General features: G+C 61.2%; 2 protein-coding genes across 2 annotated transcripts; both read right to left on the reverse strand.

Annotated features, from left to right (window-relative positions):
* Window positions 1–654: 654 nt before the first annotated feature.
* Window positions 655–11,361, reverse strand: NTRK1 (neurotrophic receptor tyrosine kinase 1). Its single transcript, XM_030965312.1, has 17 exons — window positions 11,174–11,361; window positions 9,551–9,625; window positions 8,869–8,940; window positions 8,359–8,427; window positions 7,919–8,073; window positions 7,665–7,825; window positions 7,397–7,523; window positions 6,988–7,317; window positions 6,750–6,767; window positions 6,556–6,614; window positions 6,206–6,308; window positions 5,715–5,861; window positions 5,494–5,624; window positions 5,250–5,422; window positions 2,015–2,255; window positions 1,500–1,658; window positions 655–1,193 (listed from the first exon to the last, which is right to left on the reverse strand). Exons 1-17 carry the CDS (start codon window positions 11,359–11,361, stop codon window positions 1,008–1,010), a joined length of 2,394 nt encoding a protein of 797 aa, XP_030821172.1. The 3' UTR covers window positions 655–1,007.
* Window positions 11,362–13,031: 1,670 nt separating this feature from the next.
* INSRR (insulin receptor related receptor) lies at window positions 13,032–25,273 on the reverse strand. Its single transcript, XM_030965293.1, is given in 23 exon segments — window positions 13,032–13,302; window positions 13,425–13,559; window positions 13,631–13,760; window positions 15,117–15,276; window positions 15,384–15,494; window positions 15,573–15,802; window positions 16,355–16,425; window positions 16,537–16,645; window positions 17,803–17,968; window positions 18,495–18,631; window positions 18,745–19,013; window positions 19,106–19,147; window positions 19,272–19,461; window positions 19,568–19,735; window positions 19,812–20,050; window positions 20,151–20,277; window positions 20,347–20,561; window positions 20,645–20,789; window positions 20,928–21,070; window positions 21,156–21,405; window positions 21,408–21,467; window positions 22,950–23,501; window positions 25,180–25,273. Coding segments are annotated over 23 exon segments (4,014 nt in total).
* Between the last annotated feature and the right edge of the window lie 194 nt (window positions 25,274–25,467).

Consider the following 25,467-nt stretch of genomic DNA (forward strand, 5'->3'; position numbering starts at 1 on the left):
CCCCGCGACCTCGCTTCCCCCCTGCTTATCTCGGGTCGCAGGGGGTAACAAAGGAGCTGCCAGGGCTCTGCCTGTGCTGCCTAATTATCCAGATGAAATCAATTCAGCTCCATTATGGTCAAATCCAGGTCTCAACCATTACCAAGGCGGCTGGAGAGCCTGAGGGAGGATGATGGAGTGGATGCTACAGGGCTTGTGATAACCCCTGGTTCCGAGGAGAGGACACAGCCAAGGGGGGATGTCACCCTTTTGGGGGGATGGGTGCTGCAAAGTCCCATCCTCCACCTGCAGAGCCCTTGGCAAGGAGAATGCCCAGGCCGGGGTGTGGCACACGAATCCCTGGATGCTGCCCAAAATTATCCTCATGGCACAGCCAAAACCATCCCTGTGTGTGCTGGGGATGGGGGCACCTTCCCTGCCCGGGCCCTGGGTACCAAACACAGCACCCCGGGCATGTGAGAGCCTTGACCCACAGCCTGGGAGGATCCCTGGCACGGCACCTCCCCTCCAGCTCCTCTCTCCCAGCCCAGGGCAGCTTCCCTGATGTGAAAATCCCCTTTTTCACCCCAAAATGCCCCCATCCCTCCTGCCCAGCTGACACCCCGCAGAACACAGGGGGAGTGCAGGGGAGACACAGTTTATTAGTGACTGGTTTTGCTGCAGAGCAGGCGGGCACAGGGCAATCCCAACTCCCCTGGGAGAGCTGAGCCCCCCCAGCTCCTCCCCATGCTGGGCTCTCCCAGCTCTGCTCCCCCCTGAGCCAACCCACATCAGCCCAGAGCCTCCATCGTGGCACCGTGGGAGTGCCAAGGAGCCAAACAGGGGTGCCACAGCCCAGCCCAGCCCTCCCTCCCCAGGAGTGGGCTGGCATTTTGCACTATAAATAACATTTCAGGCTTCTCCCTCCTCGGGGCATCAGTCCAGCGCTGTGAGGGGCAAAGCCGTGCCCCGGGCAGCAGGGCAGGCAGGGGAGCAGCAGGGAGCAGAGGGTGCCTGGGGGTCCCCACTCAGCCCAGGATGTCCAGGTACACAGGGGGGGCCTTGACGAGGGCCTGGAGGCGGCTGTGGATCTCCTTGATGGGCTGGCGCTGCTGGGGCTCCCTGTGCCAGCAGCTCTGCATGATGGCATAGACCTCGGAGGGGCACGTGCGGGGCCGCTCCAGCTCCCGGCCCTGCGTGATGCACTCGATGGCCTGCGGGAACAGGGCTGCAGATGGGACCCCCTGCCCTGGGTACCCCCGGGGGGGCTGTTACCATCATCCCTGCCCCACTCCGGGGCTGTTACCCTCCTGCTTGCCCCGCTCTGGGGCTGTTACCATCATCCCTGCCCCACTCTGGTACACCCAGGGGCTGTTACCATCCTCTTTCCCCTACTCTGGGGCTGTTGCCATCCTCCCTGCCCCACTCTGGGTACCCCAGGGGTGCTGTCACCATCCTCCTTGCCCCACTCTGGTACCCCCAGGAGCTGTTACCATCCTCCTTGCCCCCTGCTCGCTCACCTCAGTGTTGGAGAGTTGGTACCAGGGCTGCTTCCCGTAGGTGAAGATCTCCCAGAGCACCACGCCGAAGCTCCAGATGTCGCTCTCGGTGGTGAATTTACGGTACAGGATGCTCTCAGGAGGCATCCAGCGGATGGGCAGCATGGTCCTGCCCCCCACCTGCCCACAGCAGGGCTGTCAGCACGGCAGGGACTCTCCTGTTTCCCTTCCCTCACCCCTTAACCCCCAGGTTTGATGTAAGGAAGAAATTTTTTACTCTGAGGGCGGTGATGCCCAGAGAAGCTGGGGCTGCCCCATCCCTGGAGATACTCAAGGTCAGGATTTGGAGCGAGCAACCTGTTCTTTTGGAAAGCATCCCTGCAGGTTGAGCTGGATGGCTTCCAAGCATCCTTTCCAACCCATTCTGTGGTTAAATATGGATGTGAGGAGAAGGGGTGGGAGGCAGCAACCACGAGGAAAATTGAGTGTGGCCTCCCAACCCAACCCAGTGCAGAGAGGAAGAGGGAGCAGCTCACCCGGTAATAGTCGGTGCTGTAGATGTCCCGGGACATGCCGAAATCCCCAATTTTCACCACCAGCTCGTGCCCCACCAGGCAGTTGCGGGTGGCCAGGTCCCGGTGCACGAAGTGGAGGGAGGCCAGGTACACCATGCCCGAGGCGATCTGCGTGGCGATGTGCAGCATGTGCCCCAGCGCCAGTGGCCCCCGCGCCTGCCCCGCGCCCTGCTCCAGGATCTTGGCATCGGGGCCGTGGGACCTGCGGGGCAGAGGGGCTGCTTGGAGTGTGGGGTGGGTGGGAGAGAGCACAACTTCCCAACTTTCCAAAAAATTCCCATTTTTCCTGGGAAGTCAGTGAGCCCTGCTCCCGGATCTTGGCATCGGGGCCGTGGGATCTGTGGGGCACAGGGGCTGCTTGGAGTGTGGGGTGGGTGGGAGAGAGCAAAATTCCCAATTTTCCAAAAAAATTCCCAATTTTCCTGGGAAGGCAGTGAGCCCTCGGCTGCCCCATGCCCTGCTCCAGGATTTTGGCATCGGGGCCGTGGGACCTGCGGGGCAGAGCAGCTGCTTGGAGCGCGGGGTGGGTGGGAGAGAGCACAACTTGCCAATTTTCCAAAAAAATTCCCATTTTTCCTTGGAAGTCAGTGAGCCCTGCTCCCGGATCTTGGCATCGGGGCCATGGGACCTGCGGGGCACAGGGGCTGCTTGGAGTGTGGGGTGGGTGGGAGAGAGCAAAATTCCCAATTTTCCAAAAAAATTCCCAATTTTCCTGGGAAGGCAGTGAGCCCTCGGCTGCCCCATGCCCTGCTCCAGGATTTTGGCATCGGGGCCATGGGACCTGCGGAGCACAGGAGCTGCTTGGAGTGTGGGATGGGTGGGAGAGAGCACAACTTCCCAATTTTCCAAAATTTCCCATTTTTCCTGGGAAGGCAGTGAGAAGCACAGAATCACTGGGTTGGAAGAAACCTTCAAGATCATCGAGTCCAACCCAGCCCCAACATCTCAACTAAACCCTGGCACCAATTGCCACATCCAGGCTTTTTTAAAACACATCCAGGGATGGTGATTCCACCACCACACAGGGAGAAGGAGAGAAAACAAACAATTCTTATCCCTATTCACTGCTCCTGTTTTTGCACATGTGGAATGTGTAACGGAGATTGTTTTCCCAAAGTGATATTGGACATGGGTGAAAGTTGGTTTGAGTGATTAGCCAATCACTCAAAGTTGTGTCTGACTGTCTGGAGACAGTCACGGGTTTTTCTTTAGTATAGTAAAGAAATACATAAAAATAAATATATATTTATATATAAATATATTAAAATATATAGAAAAAATTATAAAATAGATATAAAAGATATAAAAATAAATATATATATTTATATATAAATATATTAAAATATATAGAAAAATTATAAAATAGATATAAAAGATATAAAAATAAATATATATAATATATAAATATATAAAAATATAGGAAAAATATATAAAATATATATAAATATATAAAAATATATCTATAAATATATAAAATATAAAATATATTTAAAATATAAATATATATAAATATGTAGAAATATATATATTTTTTTCTTTTTAGTATGTAATTTAGTATAGATTGCTCAATAAAACAATTTGTTCAGCACTCTGAATCACAGAGTCAGAATTCATTATTCACCACGTGAGCGACACCCTAATTTGATCCTCCCTGGATGGGGGAAAGGGGTAAAAATAAAGGGTTGGCAAATAGGGAAAGGTGCTCATGTGTGTCCGGGAATGGGCAAGCACTGGTGTTCACACACACCAGAGAGGGGTGTGCACATGTGTGTGTGTGTGTGCACACGTGGGGGAGGAAGGCGCCCACGCCTTGGCTGCAATAAATGCAATAAATAATGCAGGGGAGGGTGGCTGGGGAAGGGCGTGGGGCGCAGAGTCCAGCAGGGTCTGAGCACACACACACACACACACACACACACACACACACACACACACGTGTGCATCCTCCCCTGGCACGTGGGCACGCAAGGGAGAGGCGTGGAAGGTGTGCCCAGGTGTGCCAGGGAAGGGAGCGCACACACACACACACACACACACACATGTGTGCGGAAGGGAAACACAGAAGGGAAAGGCGCTCACATGGCGTGTGTGTGTGCACAGGGGAGTTACACACTCACAGGGGAGAGGTGTGCGTGGGTGTGCACACCTGTGTGCGCACATGGGGTGGGGCACTCACACCTGTACACACACAGAGGGAGAGCATGCACACCTGTGCACACACACAGAGGGAGGGCACACATGTGTGCACACACACCTGGACACACAGGGAGGGCACACCTGTGCACACACACAGAGGGAGGGCACACATGTGGGCACACACACCTGTACACACACAGGGAGGACACACACAGGGAGGGCATGCACACCTGTGCACACACACAGGGGAGAGCACACATGCATGCACACATGCACAGGGAGGGCACACACACCTGCGCATGCACATGGGAGGGCACGTATGTGTGGACAGACACAGGGAGGGCACACCTGTGAAAACATGCGAGGAGGGCACACACACCTGTGCAAACACACAGGGAGGGCATGCACACATGTGCACACACATGGGGAGGGCACACACACGTGCACACACATGGGGAGGGCACACACACATGCACACTCAGGGAGGGCACACACACCCGTGCACGCTCAGGGGCCCTGCAGAAGGCAGCACGTCAGGGTGGAAGGCAGTAGGGTTGGGGTGCAAGGCGGCGTGTCAGGGTGCAAGGTGGCGTGCCAGGGCACACGGGGAGGGTGTGAAAGCAGCCGCGTGTGTGCAGCTGGGCCGTGCGAGCCCGGCCGGGGGGCCAGCGCGGCTCCGCCCGCCCGCAGCCCTCGGTGCCTTTGATGCCGAGCGCGGCTGACAGCCCGGCCGGGGCGGCCGTGGCCGGGGGCTGGGGGAGCTCTGCTCGGCAGAACCATTAATGCCAACTCCCATAACAATAATCATAAAAGCCACGTCTCAGAGCTCCTCGCGCGGCCACTAAAGCGATGCCTCTGGCAGCCCCCCCTGTCTAGCAGCAATACCTGGGGGGGCAATCGAAAAGTCTCTGCTTATTCCAGCTGATGGCCAATCTCTCTCTATTTAAGCCTCTCAGACAGCTAATCTAATCAATATTGCAAGGAGGGCTGCATTAGCAGGGAGCAGGCTGGCTGCTCTGATGGAGAGGCAGATGGGGGGATCCTGTCCCCCCCGTCCCACCTGAGGAAGCGGTTGAGGTCGCCGTGTTTCATGTACTCGAAGACCATGATGAGGGGCTCGCCCTCCGTGCACACGCCGTAGAACTTGACGATGTGCTCGTGCTGCAGCACCGTCAGCAGCTCGGCCTCGCGCTGGAAATCCAAGCGGGCGCTTTCCGTCACCTCCTTCAGCGCCTGCGGGGACACGGCATCAGTGACACCGCCCCCAGGGACCCCCTCAGCCCCTCATCCTGCCCCCTCCTCACCTTCACGGCCACCAGCATCTTCTCCTGCTCTGGGAGGAGGTTGTAGCACTCGGCCAAGAAAACCTTCCCGAAGGCGCCCTCGCCCAGCTCCCACTTGAGCACGATGTCCCTCCTCTGCACGTGGTGCACGCCTGGGGGGACCCCCACCCGTCAGTGCCCCCCAGCGCGGGTGTGAGCATTGAGGGGTGCTCGGGGAGCGCAGTCCCCAGCCCAAGCCTTACAGGCGTTGCAGAAATACTGGGGGTTCTCGATGAAGTTGCTCTTGAGCCCCTCCAGCTTGCTCTCAGCCGAGGAAAGGGGGCTGCTGCCCAGGTTCATGAAGTGCAGGGACATGGCCAGGTCATCCTCTTGGGCCAGCACGGCTGAGCCTTGTGGGGACAAGGACAAGGCCATCAGGGGGTCCCCCAGCTGCTCTCCTCCCCCCCAGCCTGTGCAGCCAGTGCCAGGCTCTGCCGAGCAACCCCCTGCTCGTCCAGCCCCCGGGGGCCAGGCAGCCCGATCAAAACCATTTAGAGGCTGAATCCATTCCAGGAGTGAATTAGCAGCTGCTGCCCGCGCTCCCGGGGGAGCCAGCACCTCTCCACGGGTGTCCCCCCACCCACAGCCCCTCTTCCCACACCTGTGACCCAAGGCAGGTGCCACAGGGACGTGGGAACGGGGCTGCCCCTGTGTCACAGCCCCAGTATTGAGTCGCCAGGCTGGGGGCACTCACGGTTAATGCCAAACTTGGAGCGGCGCCCACACTTGTTGAGCAGGATGAGCATGACAGAGAGGGAGAGGCAGGCGAACACAGCCAGAGCCACGGCCACCGAGACCTGCTGGCAGCGAGGACAGAGGTCAGCCAGGTCCCACCAGGTCCCTTTTCTCACCCCACGGGATGGGAACAAACTGTGAGATGGTGACAAATCCCAGGAGGTGCCACAGGGGAAACTGAGGCACTGAGAGTCTGTCCTTCATCCCCATCATATAACCCACATCCCGCTCGGTCCTCTAGGGTTTTGTGCCACCCTCTTTGTGCAGGTGTCCTGGTCCCCCATCCCACACTGCAGAGCATCTCCTCACCCCAAATGTGTGCTCATCTGTTGTCTCCACAGGCCCCTCCAGCGAGCTGTTCCTGGTGCCTGGGGCAGGGACAAGGTGTAGGGTGAGTGTGGGGTCCCCATCCCCCCAAAAATGGCCCTGGAAGGACCTGGACACCCCGGGATGGGTGGAATGCCCAGTTTAGGGGGGCTGGGGCAGCAATCCTGGCCACTCACCCAGTGGGGACAGAGACACTGGAGCGGCCCAAAGGGAGAGAAAGGAGAAACACTCGTTATTCCTCAGGTGGGAGCAGCCCATCCTTCCCCCTCCCATCCTTGGGGGAAACTGAGGCACACCAGGGCTCATGTAGACGACAGGCAGAGCCCAGTACAACCTGTCCTGCACAGCAGGTGTGACACAGCTCCTCCATGACACAGGGGACAGCCCAGGCAGCCCCTGGCAGCTGGCACCTACCGGGGATGGGCTCCTCGGGGCTGAAGCTGAAGGGGTTGTCCATGAAGCGCACCTGGACGCTGCGGGAGGCCGAGCCCAGGGCGTTCTCCACCACCAGGGTGTAGTTGCCGTTGTTGACGTGGGTGGGACGGTTGAGCTGGAGGCAGCCGTGGAGGACGGTGGAGTTGTGCTCGTACTCCATGATGAGGGTGTGGATGTAGGGCCCCTCCCTCAGGACCGAGCTGTTGAAGAGCCAGCTGATGTCGGGGACGGGGTTGCCATCCACGGAGAAGGGGATGCACCAGAAATGCCGGGGGATGGCTGTGTCCAGCAGCAGGATCACGGGGGGAACTGGGACAGACAGGCCTGGGTGGGTTCCTGAGCCAGACCCCCGCCCAGCCCCCAGCCCAGCCCCTTCTGGCCTCCTCACAGGTGACGTTCAGCACCACGCTGTCCTCTGCCAGCCCCGCCGCGTTCTCTGCCCGGCACACCAGCTCCTTGTGGTTCAGCTGGGAGGAGACGTTGCTGATCTCCAGGACGATCTCCCAGTCTGAGAGCTGCAGGGAACACCAGCGGTGAGCAGATGCCACCCCCCCAGCCTGACCAGCTCCCGCATCCCCCCGTGCCCACCCCACCAGTGAGAGGATGCTGGGGGGGTCAGCGCTGCTGAGGCCAGACCCCTGGGAGGCTGAGCTTGCCTTGGTGACAGGGAGCAGCTCGGGTCCCACCTCGGGGACCACCTCGGGTCCCACCCACTTGGCGGTGGCCGCTGGGCTGGCGCTGATGTGGCAGGTGAGGTTGACGCTGTCCCCTTGGCTCAGCACCACCTCGGGGGGCTCGATGCGGACGCTCGGGGGGTCTGCAGGGGCAGGAAGGGTGAGCCACGTGTGTCCCTGTGTCCCTGGCATGCCCAGGCTCAGGACAGGGGCCAAAGCCATGGCCAGGCACGTACCACAGGCGTGGAGAGCCTGGTTGCCCAGGGCCACGGGCACGCTGCCCTCCCAGCAGTGCAGGGACTGGTTGCCCAGCTCGGCCCGGCTGCTGTTGTGCCACAGCTGCAGCCAGCGAAGCCCACAGGAGCAGTTGAAGGGATTTCCCACCACGATGCTGAGATGGAGCAGGGAAGAGAACTCAAAAGGACTCCAGGCCCCACACGTTCGTGTGTGTCCCAGCAGAGTCGGCCAAGGCTGCAGCTGGGCACTCCCAGCCTCGAGCTTTGTGTCACACATACCCCATGTGCCACCCTGTCCCTGTCCCCACGCCCGTGGATGTGAGAGCCACCATCTCACCCTCTCACTGCATCCCCAGCGCTGCCTCTGTGTCACCGGAGGGGCACATCCCCAGTGGGAGAGGCTCCACACCCACCTCCCCCCCCTCTCTCTCATCACTCACAGCTCTTGCAGGGGCAGATGCCAGAAGGTTTTCCAGGAAAGGCTTTGCAGGGCATTGGAGGAGAGATTCCTGTCGGGACAGCCCCCATCAGCCACCCCTTCCCATCCAACAGAGGCTCTGGTGGCACGGGGCAGCCCCGGGGCTGCCACACCGTGACCAAGCAAAACCAGCTGTGCCAGGCGTGCCACCGGCCCTCAGGGGCGAACCCCGTGCACCCCAGAACAAGGTCCCCCCCCGTTTTTGGGGGACCCCACCCTCAATGGGGCAGCACAGAGCTCCCGGGGGGGCAGCATTGCCTGCCCTCCTGCCCAGATCGATGCTTTCCCACTCAGCAGCAGAGCCCCCGTGCCCCCCCGGCCGGGCTGATGTGCCCGCGGGCGGCGATGGGACACCATCGATCCTGCCTGGGCACGGGGACACGGGACCGGCCACCCTGCAGCGGGCACAGCCCCCCGGGGCACGAACGGGGGCACGGGGTGGAGGGAGGGGAGTGGGGAAGGGGAGACTCACACGTGGCTCAGCCGGGGGGTGTCCTGGAAGGCATCGGCAGAGATGTGCTGCAGCCCCGACCTGGAGATGGTGCTGAGAGGAGGGGAAGGGTGGGCACCTGTGAGAATCTCTGCTCTGAGAGCGTCCCCTGCGACTCCTGGCTGTGGGATGGAGCTCTGGGGACCCCCCCCTCCACTCCATTAATTTCCCTGTGCAGGGACCCCACCCCAGGGTGCTCCCAGGTTCTCCACTATGGGAGTGTCCCCTGTAACTCCTGGCAGTGGGATGGAGCTCTGGGGACCCCTCCACCCCCCTCATTTCCTTGTGCAGGGACCCCATCCCTGGGGTGCTCACAGGTTCTCCACTCTGAGAGCATCCCCTGCAATTCTTGGCAGTGGGATGGAGCTCTGGGGACCCCTCCACCCCCCTCAATTCCCTGTGCAGGGACCCCACCCCCACGGTGCTCACAGGTTCTCCACTCTGAGAGCATCCCCTGGCAGTGGGATGGAGCTCTGGGCATCCCCCACTCCACCAGCCCTTCCCTCCTCTCATTTCCCTGTGCAGGGACCTCACCCCGGGGTGCTCTCAGGTTCCCTGCTCTGGGAGCATCTCCTGCGACTCGTTGCAGTGGGATGGAGCTCTGGGGATCCCCCCCCACCCCCCTCATTTCCCGGTGCAGGGGCCCCACCCCCGCGGTGCTCACAGGTTCCTGAGGTCCCGCAGTGTCCTGGTGTCAGCTCGGGTCAGGGTGGTGAGCGCCGGCTGGTTCTCAATGACCCTGGAAGGCAAAGGAGGGGGCTCAGGGTGGCAGCCCACGACCCTTCATGCCCCAAAGCGTGAGGTGAGAGCTCTCCCAGTCCCCAGGCTGTGGGGATGGGGACGAGGTGGAGCTGTGCCGCCCCACTGTGCCTCAGTTTCCCCTGGGATGAGCTGGGAAGAAGGGGGGATGGCAGTGGGTGATCCCGATGGTGCCGAGCCCCTGCTCAGTGTGAACTGTGCGGGGTCAGGGCTCAGCCAGCACCTGGAGCCCACACAGAATAAGTTTGCTGGGTCTCAGCCCCCCTCCCCCTTTGGGTCCCCATCTTGTCTCTCACCCCAGAGTGTGCTCTGTGACAGGGACACGGCTGTCACTGTGCCCCCACCCTTCTCTCCAGGCAGGAGATGAAGAAAAGCCTCTTTGGGAGCAGCTGCAGGGTTTTCCCCTGCCCCACCCCACTCCTGTGAACCCCAGATCACAGGGCTCAGTTAATTGGGGTTCAGATCCACTCCAAGGGGGTTTTGGTGCCCCTGACCCCGATGAGGATGGGACGAGAGCAGCTGGGGCAGTGGGATGGCTGGGGGTCTGTCAAGGACCACCATCCCCACCACCAGCCACGCCACCCCACCCCAGGAGCCAGCAAACAAAGAGCTGGCAGCGCCTGTGGCGCAGCACGTGGGGAAACTGAGGCACGGAGACACCGCAGCCAGGCCCCAGCAATGCGGCACAGGCAGGGCTCTGGGGTGGGGGCAAACCCCAGCAATTGGGGCACTTTGGTGTCCTGCAGCACCCCGTGTCCCTGTGCCCCCAGCACCCTCCTGTCTCTGCTCGCTCCAGCCCCGCTCTCCCCACCTCACATCCTGCAGCAGGGGAAGGAGTGGGAGCAGAGCAGATGCCCCAGAGCAGCGAATTTGGGGTGTGTCCCCCCAGCATGCCCACCCACCGGCCCCAGGGCACAGCGACAGCCCCAACAGGATGGGGACAAACAGCTCCCCGCAGCCCTGCCCAGCACGGTATGGGTGCTCCCAGCTGCACCCTCAGCGTGTTGGCATCACCGCAGGACGGGGTGAAGAGCTGCCCCCAGGCCCTCGTTTGCTCCCTGGGGGGATGCTGCACCCCCCACCCCATTTTGCAGCCCCCAGTGCCTCCCACCGAGCAGGCGCTCTCCCCACAGCCACCCCAGCCCATCCAGCCATCCCTGCTCCAGCCCCCGAGCAAATCACCTCCATCCCCATCACCGCCCAGCCCACCAGCTCTGCTGCCCCCAGCCACAACCACCAGCCCCTCTGCCTGCCCCCCAAAATCCGTCACTCCCAGCCCCATCACCTCCATCGCTCCCAACCCCATCAGCTCCGTCCCCCGAGCTCGGTCACCGCCAACTCCATCGCTGCTTCAGCCCCATCGCTGCATCGCTCAGCCCCGTCACCCCCAGCTCCTCCGCCTGCTCCCCGAGCTCTGTCACCCCCACCCCGAGCTGTGTCCCCACAAGCCCCACCGCGCTGTCCCATCGCTCCCGGTCGCTGTACCCGGTGTCTGAGCTCCGTCCCCCCGACCCTCGGCCTCACTCACACGTCGGTGAAGCTGCCGCTTCCCAGCAGCGGGGCCAGGCTGTCCACGGTGTCGGGCTCCCGGCAGAGCAATATCCCGGCCCCGGGGCAGTGGCAGGGCCGGGGGCAGGCACCGGCAGCGCCCGGGGCTGCCGGGGACAGCGGCAGGAGCAGCGCGGCCAGGCAGAGCCAGGCGGGCAGCGGCGGCATCGCGGGGCCGGTGCCGGTCCCGGTGCCGGTGCCGGCGCCGGTGCTGGTCCCGGTGCCGCTGCTGCCGATGCCGCCCTCCCTCGCACTTGCCCGGCAGCCCGAGCACGGGGCCGTGCGGGGCTTTAAAAGCAGCAACACGGACCAGCCTCCCGGGAGGGGCCGGCACCGGCACCGCCCCCGGCCCGGCCCGAGTTACCCCCGGCCGTGATTCACCGGCACCGGGAAGGCTCCGAGCCGGGACAGGGGGATTCCTCACGCTGGCACCGACCATGGAGACCGTCTATGCCCTGCCCGTGCCCTGCCCGTTCCCTGCCTGTGCCCTGCCCGTGCCCTGCCCGTGCCCTGCCGCCACCCTCCCTGCACGCTGGCACCCTACACCTGCACCCCCAGCCCCACCAAGAGGATCCATCCCACCAAACCCCCAAAATTCCCATCAAACCCCCAAAATTCCCGGGGCACCCCCGTGTACACACAGACGCCACACCCGCTCCAGCATGGCTCGGGGCGGGCTGCAGTACAAGGGACAGGGCTTATCACCATCCCGGGGGCCACCTGCTGTCCCCCGAGCTGTCGCACCCCCCCAAATCTCGAGGCGTGATGGCCTCTCCTGGATCAAGCTCTCCCCAGCACCCCGGGGGCACAGAGATGCTGGAGATGGGGACACGTTTGTGGCACAGTGGCCCTGTCCCCAGCTGTCCCCTCCGACCAGCACCCGCCTCATCCTCCTCCCCGAGGTGAGGCAGGACAGGACAGAATTCCCCATCCCCACCGGACCTTGTTTTGTCCCCGAGCTCGCTGGGAAGCCCGTCGGGGGTGGCTCATCCCAGCGCTGATTTCTGCACGTTCTCATCCCGCACCCGTCCCCCAAGGCTCATCCCCCCCGCCGGCCCCCAGCGGCACCCACGGGACCCCGATTCCTTTGGGGTCACCTCCCGTGGGGCCCCACTGGACACCCCAGGACCCCACCCCCGGCAGAGCGGGCCCGCGGCTGTTGCCACATCCTCCTAAATTCCACTGCTTTGACGTTTTTCTCTAGAAACGCCCCCGGTTTGGGCACCGCAGGGCAAAGCCACAGGACGCAGATAGGGCAGGGGGGGTGGGGAGCGGGAAGCCCCTTGTGCTGCCCCCCCCGCGACCCCCCCAAGCCAGGCACTGCTGCAGTTGAGCTTCATCCCCTTTATTCGAGCTCACATTAGGCGGTGATGCCCCTTCCATGGCTCAGCACGGCCTCTGGGAAGAGACATCAGCGCAACCCCAGGCTTGTCTGAGTCCCGTGACTCAGTTTCCCCACCTGGGAAAGGTGTGGGGATCACAGGGGTTGTTGACCTGGGGAGCAGATTGATGGGGGACCCCAAATGTCGAACCCTGCTACCCATTCCCATACCCACCTTATCCCACCCCCCACAAAAAGGAAAAATGGGTGTTCTCCTCCCAGCCAGCAGCTCCCCACTCCCTCCCCCTGACTCAGAGCACCCCCAATTTATTTTCAGGGGCAAATGCATCCCACGGAACATCCTTGCCTTGCTGCCACCCTCCTCCCAAGGCACCCACGCCTCGGCTGGGCCCTTGGAAGCAATAAATAATGCAGGAGGGGGGGTCCCAGCAAGTGGGGGGTGGCTGGAGAGGGGCGAGGGGTGCAGAGTCCAGCGGGATCCGAGGACACCCCGGGGTCAGAGCAGGGCTGTCCCGTTGGGGAGCTGCCCGGGGCTGTGGTCCCTGCGTGCGGGCAGGGGGGATGCGGGGGGCTCATCCTCCTCGGGGCACGGGTCTGTCTCGGTGCTGGAGGGCTCTCCCGAGCCGTGATGGCCGTTCTCGGGGCTGTAGAAGAAGGAGAGGGTGCGGAAAGCAGGCGCCATGTGGTCCTTGATGCGCTCCAGGAGCTGGACGAAGGAGGGGCGCTGGCGAGGGTTCTGCTGCCAGCACAGGCACATCAGCTCGTGGCTGCGGAGAGAGGGCACCCGCTGGCTTTGGGGGGCTCCCAACAGCCCCCCCAGCACCGCAGAGAGCAGGATTTCCCCTGGCAGCCTCTCCCATAGCAGGGTGGGGCTGTCCCCAGCACTCACAGCTCGTCGGGGCAGTTCTCAGGCCGCTCCAGGATGCCGTTGTCCATGACGAAGCGCAGGACCTGCTCGTTGGACATGCCCTGGTAGGGCTGCTCGGCCAGCGTGGCGATCTCCCACAGCACCACCCCGAAGGACCTGCCAGAGCACCTCTGCTCAGCCTGGGGGGGTCCCCAAATCCCCCCGGTTGTGCCCACCCCAGCACCCACCAGACGTCAGACTGGGTGTTGAAGATGCCGTCCTTGAGCGCCTCGGGGGACATCCAGCGCACGGGGAGCAGCCCCTTGCCCCCCTTCCGGTAATAATCCGTCTCATAGATATCCCGGGTCATGCCGAAATCTGGTGGAGGAGGAAGAGGAGGAGGAAGGAGACAGGGCTGGCACCGCCACTGCCCACCCACTGTTGCCCTTTTCTGACCCAGAGATGGGGCAACTGAGAGGTGTTTTAAAAACTTTGATTCTATTTTCAGTCTCGTGCGAAGGGTGAGACAATACAGATGTTATAATTCATGCCATCACAATCAGAAGCTAATGATTTCCTAATTACAATACACCCTAAGTGTTTTTTGGCCTATCAGCTTTGGGTACACCATGCTGTAAATGCCTTGCAGCTAATCATCTAAAATTACTCTTTGTGGGTCCTGCTACAATGCATCTTTCATAATTTTATTTCTCTAAAGTATCTAGCCTTTTTTGTAAGGCCATCTTTTGAAACTTGTTTCTAGTTCAATTTTTCTCTCAGCAATGTCTGTCTTATTCCATGGTATTTCTAAATTAGTATCTTATCTCAAGATTTGTATACAGATACACACTGTGTGAGTCTTCTCGCAGAAATTGCAGAATCACTGGGTTGGAGGAGACCTTCAAGATCATGGAATCCAACCCAGCCCCAACATCTCAACCAGACCCTGGCACCCAGTGCCACATCCAGGTTTGTTTTAAACACACCCAGGGATGGTGACTCTACCACCTTCCCAGGCAGCTATTCCAGAACTTTATCACTCTTTATGTGAGAAACTTTTTTCCTGATATCCAACCCTTGGTGAAGTTTAAGGCTGTGTCCTCTGGTTCTGCCAGTTCCTGGAGAAAGAGACCAACCCCACCTGACTACAAGCGTTTTTCAAGAAGTTGTAGAGAGTGATGAGGTCACCCCTGAGTCTCCTTTTCTCCAGGCTGAACAGTCCCAGCTCCCTCAGTGGTTGGAAGAAACCTTCAAGATCATCGAGTCCAACCCAGCCCCAACAACTCAACTAAGCCCTGGCACCCAGTGCCACATCCAGGTTTGTTTTAAACACACCCAGGGATGGTGACTCTACCACCTTCCCATGCAGCTATTCCAGAACTTTATCACTCTTTATGTGAGAAACTTTTTTCCTGATATCCAACCCTTGGTGAAGTATAAGGCTGTGTCCTCTGGTTCTGCTAGTTCCTGGAGAAAGACACCACCTGACCACAGCCACGTTCAGGGGGCTGTGGGGAGTGATAAGGTCACCCCTGAGTCTCCTTTTCTCCAGGCTAAGCACCCCCAGCTCCCTCAGTGGTTCCTCACAGTGTTCGTGTTCCCAGCCCCTCTCCAGCCTCATTGCCTCCTCTGGACGCACTCAAGCATCCCAACATCCTTCCCAAACTGAGGGGCCCAGAACTGGACACAGTTCTGTCAGGTTTTGAGAATTTTCTGTCCATTTCTCACGCCCACCTCCAATCTTGACGGTGAAGTCCTCGGACACCATGCAGTTGCGGGCAGCCAGGTCCCGGTGCACGAACTTGTTGGCGCTGAGGTAGGCCATGCCGTCGGCGATCTCCCCCGCCATCTGGATCATGTCCTTCAGCGACGGTGGAGGCAGCCCGGGGTTGTTCTGCACCGTGCACACACTCAGGGATGGGGCAGGGGCACGCCAGGACCACCCTGGGCACAGGGTGAGTGTCCCCTCATCATTGTCCTGGCATCTGACCAGCTCCTCACCTCGGCTTCAGGCCTGAGTGAACGCAGGTAGCTCTTCAGGTCACCACGTGTCATCAGCTCCATGATGACCAAAGCTGGCTGGCCCTGGGATACCACGCCGAGCAGACGGACCTGCAGGGACAAAGAGGGCTGGCATGTCAGTGGCCAGACCCCCCATGCCCCCTCCCTCCCCCTCAGCTGCCCACCTACCACGTGGTGGCACTTGAAGGCTTTCATGACGGAGGCCTCGTTGAGGAACTCGATGCGCTCCCGCATGGTGGCCAGCTCGTTGACTGTCTTCAGGGCCACCTTGGTCTCCTCTCCCTCCGTGACCAGCCCCAGCGCCACCCCCTCATACACCATCCCAAAGGAGCCCTGTCCCAGCTCCCGGATCACTGTGATCTTCTCCCGGGACACCTCCCACTCATCAGGCATGTACACTGTGGGGTGAGCGGGGATCACCCCGTCCCCATCACTGTGACTAACCCCATCTGCATCCCCATCCCCATCTCCATGTCATCACCATCCTAGTCCCTATCCCCATTCCCATCTCCATCGTCATCTCCATCACTTTCTCATTCCCATCTCCATCCCATCACCATCCTCCTCCCTGTCCCCACCCCATCCCCATTTTGATCTTCATCCCATCCCCATCTCCATCCCCATCCCATCATCTCCATCCCATCACCATCCTCCTCCCGGTCCCCAGTCCCATTCCCACCTCCATCCCATCATCTCCATTCCATCACCATCCTCCTCCCTGTCCCCATCCCCATCCCCATCTTGATCTTCATCCCATTTTCATTCCCATCCCATTCCCATCCCCACCTCCATTCCCATCATCTCCACTCCATCCCCACCCTCGTACTCATCTCCATCCCATCCCATTCTCACCCCATCCCATCCCCATCCTCCCCCAGCGTGACCCCAGCACAGAAAGGGCTCGGTGGCCCTTTGGGGTGGCCCCTGCGTGTCCCCAAGTCCCCACGTACTGTCTGAGGTGCTGAAGTACTCGGGGTTGACGGAGGCGTAGAGGGTCCCGCTGGGGTACCCGTCGTGGTTCCTGCCAGGGGTGGGCAGGGCTTGGAGCTGCTGCCTCTCCCCAGCCCTGCCCAGGCCTGGTTTGGCCAGACCCCAGCCCAGCCCGGCCATGGGGGGGCAGGGGGGTCGTTACCTCTTCTTGTTGTAGAAGAAGACAAAGACGGCCAGGCAGGAGATGAGCACCATGAGCACCACGGGCGTGACGGTGAGCAGCACGTAGAAGCTGCTGGACTCTTCCTCGGCTGCCGGGAGCAGGTGGCCATGGATCAGGGTCTGGGCACTCATCCCAGCTCACATGGGACACCTGTCCCACCACCAGGCCGGAGAGGGGGAGCCTCCAGCTCCCCAGACCAGCAGCACCCTCTGATCCCTGTCCCAGAGCATCCCTCAACTTTTTGTCCCAGTGTCCAACTCCCCAGTCCCACAACTCCTCCATCCAGCAGCATCCTTGGATGAAGGATGGGAAGAAGACCAGCCTGGCTGAGCAGAGGTTTTTGGCTGGAGCTCAGGGATAAAGGAGAGGCTCTGATCTTTGGAAGAGGGGGCAGGAAGTTCAGGAGGATCTGAGGGAGCTCAGGACAAGAATGGAAGTTAGAAGGGCCAAACCCCAACTAGAACTGAATCTGCCATGAGAGACAATAAAAAATATTTCTATAAATCCATTTGTACCCAAGAGAGAGCTGAGAAGAAAGTGAGTGCTGGGCACTGCTGAGGAACCTCAAATCCTGGGGTAAGTTTTGGACCTCACATGACAAGGAAGCAGGGCTGGAATGTGACCAGAGAAGGATCAGAACTGCGGAGGGGTGTGGAGCACCAGGAGCACCTGAGAGGGGTGGGGGGACTCATCCTGGAGAAAAGGAGGCTCAGGGGGACCTTGTGTCTCTGCACAGTTCCTGACAGGAGGGGACAGCCAGGAGGGGTCAGGCTCTGCTCCCAGGGAACAGGGACAGGACCAGAGGAAGGGGCCTCAGGATGTGCCAGGGGAGGTCTAGATTGGATATTGGGGAAAACTGGAAAGCATTGGAGCAGGCTGCCCAGGGCACTGGTGAAGTCTTTGTCCCTGAGGAGATTTCACAGAGGTGTGGATGTGGCACTTGGGGACATCAGTTAGAGACAGCCTTGGCAGTGCTGAGGGAACATTTGGACTTGGAGGCCTTTTCCAACCCAAACAATTCTGTGACTCTGTGATGCTCCAGTGTCTCAGGCCAGGATCATCCCTCAACCCCTCAACTTCCCAGTCCAACAACAACTCCCACCTCCAGCAGCATCCCCTGACCCCACACGTCCATCCCAGCAGCACAGCCCAATTCCCCAGTGAGCCCCAGCTCCCCGACCCCACAGCTGCCCCCTCCCTGCCCGCCAAGGTCCCTGCTGATGTCCCCCTGTCCCCTGCACGTACCTGGCCCCAGGATGTAAAACTTGACCAGCCCTGTCCAGGAGCCGTTGCCAGCCAGCGAGGTGGCCCGGACCTTGGCTGAGTAATTCCCTGGCTGGAGCAGAGCCAGGTGGACACCCCCATACTTGGAGTAGCGGTGGCGTGAGACGCAGACAACAGTGGTGACCTCCTGGAGGGGACAACGTGGGGGTGGCAAAGGGGATTCACTCCCCCCAGACATGTGTAAGGCTTGGGATGGAGATGGCATGGAGATGGGATGGGATGGGATGGGATGGGATGGGATGGGATGGGATGGGATGGGATGGAGATGGAGATGGAGATGATGGAAACGGAGATGTGGGAGAGGGATGGGATGGGACGGGATGGAGATGGAGATGGAGACAGAGATGGAGATGGAGATGAAAATGAGGATGGAGATGAGGATGGGATGGGATGGGATGGGATAGGGATGGGGATGGGGATGGGGATGGGGATGGGGATGGGATGGCATGGGATGGCATGGGATGGCATGGGATGGGATGGAGATGGAGATGATGGAGATGGAGATGGAGATGGAGATGGAGATGGAGATGGAGATGGAGATGGAGATGGAGATGGAGATGGAGATGGAGATGGAGATGGAGATGGGATGGGTGCTGTGCCCCTATAACCAGACCTGGCAGGGCTGGGCAGCGGATGCCACAGAAGGTTCTCACCTCAGTCTCCCGGCTGTACTTGATCTCATACTTGAGGATGAGCCCGTTGGGGTTCCTGGGTTCCTCCCAGCGCAGCAGGACGCTGTTCTTGCCAGCCGGCTCCCACGTCACGTTGCCAGGAATGTTGTCAGCTTGCACTGCAGAGAGGCATGGTGGGAGTCAGCTCCTGGGGGCACCGCCTGGACCCCAACCCCCATCTCAACAACACGCCAGCATGGCTGGGGTGGGGTTTGGAGCGCTGGGCACGCACGCTCAGGCATGGTCCTGGCGAAGACGAAGGTGGCGGCGCTGCAGCCCACGGTGTGCGCGGCGTGGTTGCAGGCGTGGATGTCAATGCGGTACTCGGTGAAGTGGCGCAGCCGCGACAGCACCGCCCGGTCACGCACCACCTTGTCCTCGAAGATCTGGAAGTCAGGCTTGGGCTCGCCTCCGGGCCGGCAGTTCGGGGCCAGCGGCACTGCTGACGAGGTGTTGGCTGCAGGTGTGACAGCCACCACGTCCCTGCGCTGCTTTGGGGTCCTGCAGGACATGGGGACAGGATGTGGTGGGGAGCTGAAGACCTGAGGTTGTCCCCGAGAATTGGTCAGGGGAGGGGAGATCCCCCAGCTCACCTCTGTGGGTTCTTATTGATGGATGTCACCTTCCAGGGTGGCCTGAGACAGCAGGAAATCAGTTAAAGGGTCTGCCAGGAGCAGCCACAGGACCCCCCCACCCAGGCAGACCCACGCACCCAGCTTGAGGGAGCCCCCCAAAGCAGGGAACCCCCCCAGATGGCACCTGGGGATGGTGATGGAATTGTGGAGGAAGTTCTCAAACTTCTTCTGGAAGGACTCGGCCTCGCCCTCCATGCGGAGCTGCCCGTCAGTGGGGCGGCAGGGGCAGCACCTCTCCTCCGCATCCTGCTCCCCCTCGGGGCCATCCCCAAACCCGAAACGCGTGTCTGCGCTGCTGGTGGGCAGCTTCAGGCCTGTGGGCAGCAATGGGCAGGGCTGGCAGAGCCTGGCTCAGCGGCACCACCCTCGTTCTGCCGGTGCCCTCGGCGGCTGTGCTGCCCCTGCCCTGCCTGGCCTCACCTTTGTGGCAGTAGTCGTTGATGTAGAGCTCCATGTCCTCGGCCAGCTGCTGCCACAGCACCAGGTAGTAGACGATGTTGCCGTTGCGTTGCGTGGGCGGCTTCCAACGCACCACGATATGGGAGGAAGAGTTGGACATGGAGATGACATCCCGGGGCACTGTCGGGGCTGGGATGACACAGGGGTGGTCAGTCTTTCCTGTAGGGATATGGGGTGTCCACCACAGGCATTGTCAGTCCCTTACCCGCTGGCATGGTGCGGATGTAAACCACCTCGCTCTGGGCCCCGTAGTTGCGTCCTTCCTCGGCCGTGGTGAGGGTGATGGCGCGAACGAAGATGGCGTACTGGGTCCAGGGACGGAGGTTGAGCAGCGTCACCCCCGGCTCCTGCTCGCTGCTCAGTGGCAGATCCACGTCCAGCACGTTCCAGCTCTGGGCCCCACAGGCGTCCTGCCCCACATACTCCGACACGTTCTGGAAGGGTCTGTCCCACACCGGGCATCGGGGAGGGTCCAGCAGGGACAGAAAACCCCACAGGCTGGCATTCCCAAGGCCTCCACCACGGGGACAAGAGGAGCACTTACGACTCCTTGTAGTAGACGATGAAGCTGAGGAGGTCCCGGTACTCGGGGGGCCGGTACCGCTCCCACTTGAGGAAGATGCGGTCGGACTCGGTGACGTTGGAGATGAAGCGCAGGGTCTGGGTCTTGCCTGTGGGGAGGAGGCAGGACTCAGGCAGAGGCTCGTGGCGCTGCTGGCTGTCCCCATCCCCGTACTCACAGGACGCCCTGTCCCCGTTGGTGCGGGGGTTGATCTCTGCCTTGTTCTGCCTGCCCTTGGTGCCCGTCACCTCCTCCATGCGATAGATCTCAGCCAGGCACAGCTTAGGATTGAACGCAAAGTACATCTTGCCCACGGGGATGGAGAGGATGTGGTGGCTCCAGTCCCAGAGCTGCTGCAGGTTCTGGTTGTCCAGGACGTATAGGGTGTAATTCCTGGCGGAGGAGATGTGGGTGGAGGTAGTGGGCAAGGGCACCTTCAGGGCCACAGGTCCCCCCCAAAACCACACCATCCTCACCCATCCACCATGGAGTCACCACGGATCAGCTTTAGGTTCTTGAAGAAGGACAAGGAGACGAGGGCGAAGGAGTGTTTGATCTTCAGGAAGCCCGTGATGGTCTCAATGAGCCCCAGGCTGCTCTGTAGCTCTGAGGCCAGGTTATCTGGGAATGACAGACTGCATGAGCTCAGGGAGAGGGGCACCTCCCCATTAACTCATCCTGCAAGGCAAAACACCCCCTGCCCTCCACAGCAGCTCTCCCACCCGGGGTGGGTCTGGCAGGGCCAGCTCTGGCACTCACAGCCCCGGCGGATGTTGAGGATGAGGTTCCCCTCGATGAGGGTGCAGCCCCCCAGCTCCTGCGCCGCCTGCATCGAGTCGATGGTCTTGGTGCCCACCTTGCACTCCTTGGGACACAGCCCCTCGCACTTGTGGCAGAACATGCTGTGGGCAGGGTGACAGGGACGGGACGTGAGCTGGCCAGCGTGCCACCACCCTGCCCATGCCAGGGCACCGGGGACACCCCCACCTGCTCTCGTTCCTGGTGTAGCCTGAGGGACACTCGGACAGGCACTGCCGCTGGTGGATGACGAACTTGGAGGCGTCGCGGGGGTTGTGGGAGACCTTGCGCAGGCTGGCGCAGTACTCAGCCGTGACGCAGCGCCAGCCCTCGTACTCGTAGGTGCGGGGCGGGCACGAGGGCAGGCAGTGCCCGTTGAAGTGGAAGTGGCGGCAGGCGACGCAGGCCCGTCGGTCGTGGGGGCGGCCGCAGCCCCCAGGCACTCGGCGTGGCAGCACTCGCCCGCCGCCGTGCACGCTGAGCCCGCCCCGCACGGGCACACTGACAGGGGAGATGGGCATTGTGGGCATGGGGCACAGGCTGCATGGATTGGGACTGGGGGCAGGGGGAGAGGAGAGAGGGGGGAAGGGGTTGGGGGGCTGGTGGCATCCTCCAGGGATGGGGGAAAACGGGAGTGAGGGTGGGGTGGAGAGATAGATAGAGGGATGGATGGATGGATGGATGGATGGATGGATGGATGGATGGATGGATGGATGGATGGATGGATGATGGATGATGGATGGTGGGATGAAGAGATGCAGGGAGGGAGGGATGTGGGCATGGATTCAGTGGTGGAGGAATGGAGGAATGCAGGGATGGAGGGATGGATGATGGATGGATGGATGGATGGATGGATGGATGGATGGATGGATGGATGGATGGATGGATGGATGGATGGATGGATGATGGATGGATGAGTGGATGGATGGATGGAGGGATGCAGGGAGGAATGGATGGATGGATGGGTGGATGGATGGATGGATGGATTCCATGATGGAGGAATGCTGGGATGGAGGGATGGAGGGAGGGAGGGATGGATGGTGGGATAAAGGGATGCAGGGAGGGATGTGGGGATTTGGGGATGGATTTGGTGATGGAGGAATGCAGGGACAGAGGGATGGATGGTGGGATGAAGGGAGGAATGTGATGCAAGGGAAGAAGGAAGGATGCAGGGACAGAAGGAGGGATGTTGGGATGTGGGGATGGATTTGGTAATGGAGGGAGGGATGGATGGTGAGATGAAGGCGTGCAGGGAGGGAGGGACGTGGGGATGGATGCAGTGATGGAGGAATGCAGGGATGGATGGTGGGATGCAGGGAGGAATGTATGCAAGGACGGAAGGGGGGATGCTGGGATGTGAGGATGCAAGAACGGAGGGAGAAAGGGATGGATACAAGGATACAGGGAGGTAGGGATGGGTTGATGGAGGAGTGGATGGAGGCATGGCAGCGCTGATGGAGGGGTGCCCAAAGGGATGGAGGAATGGATGGATGGACATGTGATGAGTGAGGCTGGCTGGGCAGGTGGGCTGAGGGGTGGCTGTGTGAGAAGCTGGGTGGGTGGGTGAGGGGCTGCATGGAGGGACAGCAGGACAGACGGATGGACAAGGTGGGGCTCGGCCCATGCTGAACCCCCTCTGCCCAGTGTAGCCAGGCCAGGCCCACAGCTGAAGTTGCAGCCCAGATAAGGATCTGTGTTTATAGTACATATTTCATTACCAGCTCTCCTGTTTACAGAAAACGAGCTCAGGAGGGGCCTGTATTTACCTCGCTGCTGGGAAAACACAGCAGCCAGGAGCTGGCCTCTCCTCAGAGGATGATACAGCACGGATCTGGTTACCCCACCGTGCTGCCTGCACAGCACACTCCCAGCAGCAGGGGAGCCACAGCCACACCACCAGTGCCCTCCCAGTTTACCCCGCAGCGCCAACCAGCACCACCCCAGAAAAGCAGCACAACCAGACCCCGTGGCACTGGCACCCACCTTTCTGGCAGTAGCTGGAGGTCCAGCAGCGATAATCCAGCTGCCCGTTGACGCTGGTCTGCACACACGGCTTCTCCACATCCAGGATGCCCGGGCAGACATCAGCACACTCTTCAGCCAACTTATTGCCAACAATGTAGGTGCTGTCCCCGCTGTCGGGCAGCAGCAGCCCCCAGTCGATGGTGGAGAGGTGGCAGAGCTCCTGGTTGCGCTCGATGCGCACCGAGCCGCGCAGGATGTGGCCCAGGCTGTGCAGCCCCACGTCCCGCAGGTGCGGCATCTCAAAGATGACCAAGGCGTAGCTGAAGAAGAGGTTGGTGCCGCGGATGACCGAGAGGTTGGGGAAGAGATCCCGCAGGCTCTCCAGCCCGTAGACGCGGAAAAGGAGCAGGTACTCCGTGATCATCAGCAGCCGAGGGAAGCTGAGCCCCCGGAAGTCCTCGGCGCCCGTGGTGAACATCAGCAGGATCTGCAGGTTGCCCTCGATGATGGAGCAGTTCTCCAGCTTCCGCAGCTGGGACACGTCGTGGCGGATGTCCATGCTGCCGCAGACTGTGGTGGCGAGAGGGGGACCCCGTGGGCGGCAGCAGGGATGGGGCAGAGCCCCACACCCCCATACCCCACCCAGGGATCCCCCAGGGGGTGCTCAGGGCAGGTTTAATATCCTGGTGCTGCCTGTCAAGCGTGGCTGGAGTTGGAGATGTGAGCGGCTCTGGCAGCAGCTGGCTCTCCAGGGCACGGCAGGGCCGTCAGCAGTGATGCTAATGAGGCCTGGCAGGGTGCCCTGCCCCTTGTCAGCCCCACAATCACGTCCCAGCCCTGGGGGAAGCTGTCTGGGGGTGCAGATGGATTTTCTCCTTCCCTGGGTTGTGGGGCAGCTGTGGGTGCTCATGGATTTCCCCACTCACGGTTACCCAGCGAGTGGCAGCTCCAACGAGGCCTGGCAGGCTGACATGGGGCAGGGATCACGTCCCAGCTCTGGGGGAAGCTGTCTGGGGGTGCAGATGGATTTTCCCCTTCCCCAGGCTGCAGGGTGCTCATGGGTGTGCCCACTCATGGTTACCCAGGGAGTGGCAGCTCCAGCGAGGTTGTCCCCATTAACTCCCCCTCATGCCCAGATAGGGAATGGGGCCCACAAGGCTACCACAGGTGTCCATGTGGCCCTGCCCCAGCCCCACATCGGCTGTCCTGGGGCTTTTCCACCCAGAAATGGGCAGCATGAGCCCCAGCACCTCCTGCTTCCTGATCCTGGCAGGGATGCAAGAGCCAGGCTGAGCAAAGAGCTTCACGGACATCATCCCCGGCCAGAAACCAGGGCCAGGTCCTGGAGGGGATCAGGTGTGTGGTTCACCCCTCATCTACCCGCTGCCAGCCCGGGCTCATGGCCATGTCCTTGTGACCTCATGCCCAGTGTGATTTTCCCCTCTTGGTGTCACCCATGAACCGTGGCCCCATGGGCACTGTGGGCACAGTGGGCACCGTGGGCACCGTGGGCACCGTGGCTCTGGCAGCTGCCCGCAGCCCCTCACCCCAGGTTCAGCCCCTCACTGGCAGCCCTGTCCCCTCTCTCTGAGGACAGGAGGGTCCCTCGGTCCCCCTGCAGCACCAACCCCCCCTGCCACCATCACCTCCCTGACCCTGCAAAGTCCCCTGTAAGGGGAGGGGGTCCCCTGGGAGCACAGACAGAGGGCAGGGGTCCCAGCGGGAGCAGGCACAGTGACCTGTGTCCCTTGGGGGCTTCATCCTCTTCCTCCATCGCTCCCACCCCCCAGCACAGCCTCTCGGTGACTGGGGAAACTGAGGCACGGGTGGCAGGGAGAGGGGAAGGCAGGATAAACGACAGACCCTCCGTGTACCCCCAGCTGTTCCCTGTTGTGGCCATGAGACCCAGGACTCACGGCTGCCCCCTCCCCACCCTGGCACCCCCTCCCCAACCTTTCCCACCCCAGCAGCTGCACAGGGAGCTGTGACAATTCCCCACCCTCCCAGTGGGGCTGAGGGTCCCATCTCCGGCCAAGCCCCTCACTCCACTCCCCTCATCCCATCCCAGCTGTAGGGAGCTCCCACTCTCTGCCCCTCTGCCCAAAACGGGGGGTCTGCAGCATTGGGGGGCAGGCAAACCCAGACAGGGAGCACCCCAAGAGCTTTGCCTCGGGGTTTATCCCTTGCAGACCCCCGAGCACAGGCAGCCCCCGCCCCAAAACATCCCCCCGCCCCCAAAAGCACTCACTTTCGGAGGGAGCCCGCACGGGGGGCACCGGGAGGTGCCCAAGGAGCAGCAGCATCACCCCCAGCCTCGGGGCACGCAGCGCCCCCGGCCCCATCCTCGACCGGGCCCCGTCCCGGTCCCACCTCGGGCTCTGCCGGGTCCCGGATCGCGCTCGCTCGGGTCCCGCTCGCCGTGTCCGTGCCCGGGGAGCGCCGGGATGCGGGGGGGGGACCCTGCCCGGAGCCTGCGGCCCCTTCACTTTTGTTTTCGGCTGCCGCACACAAAATATTTAGCCTGACAACTGTCAGG

This window comes from Camarhynchus parvulus, chromosome 25, assembly GCF_901933205.1.
Source record: "Camarhynchus parvulus chromosome 25, STF_HiC, whole genome shotgun sequence".
Taxonomy (NCBI): Eukaryota; Metazoa; Chordata; class Aves; order Passeriformes; family Thraupidae; genus Camarhynchus; species Camarhynchus parvulus.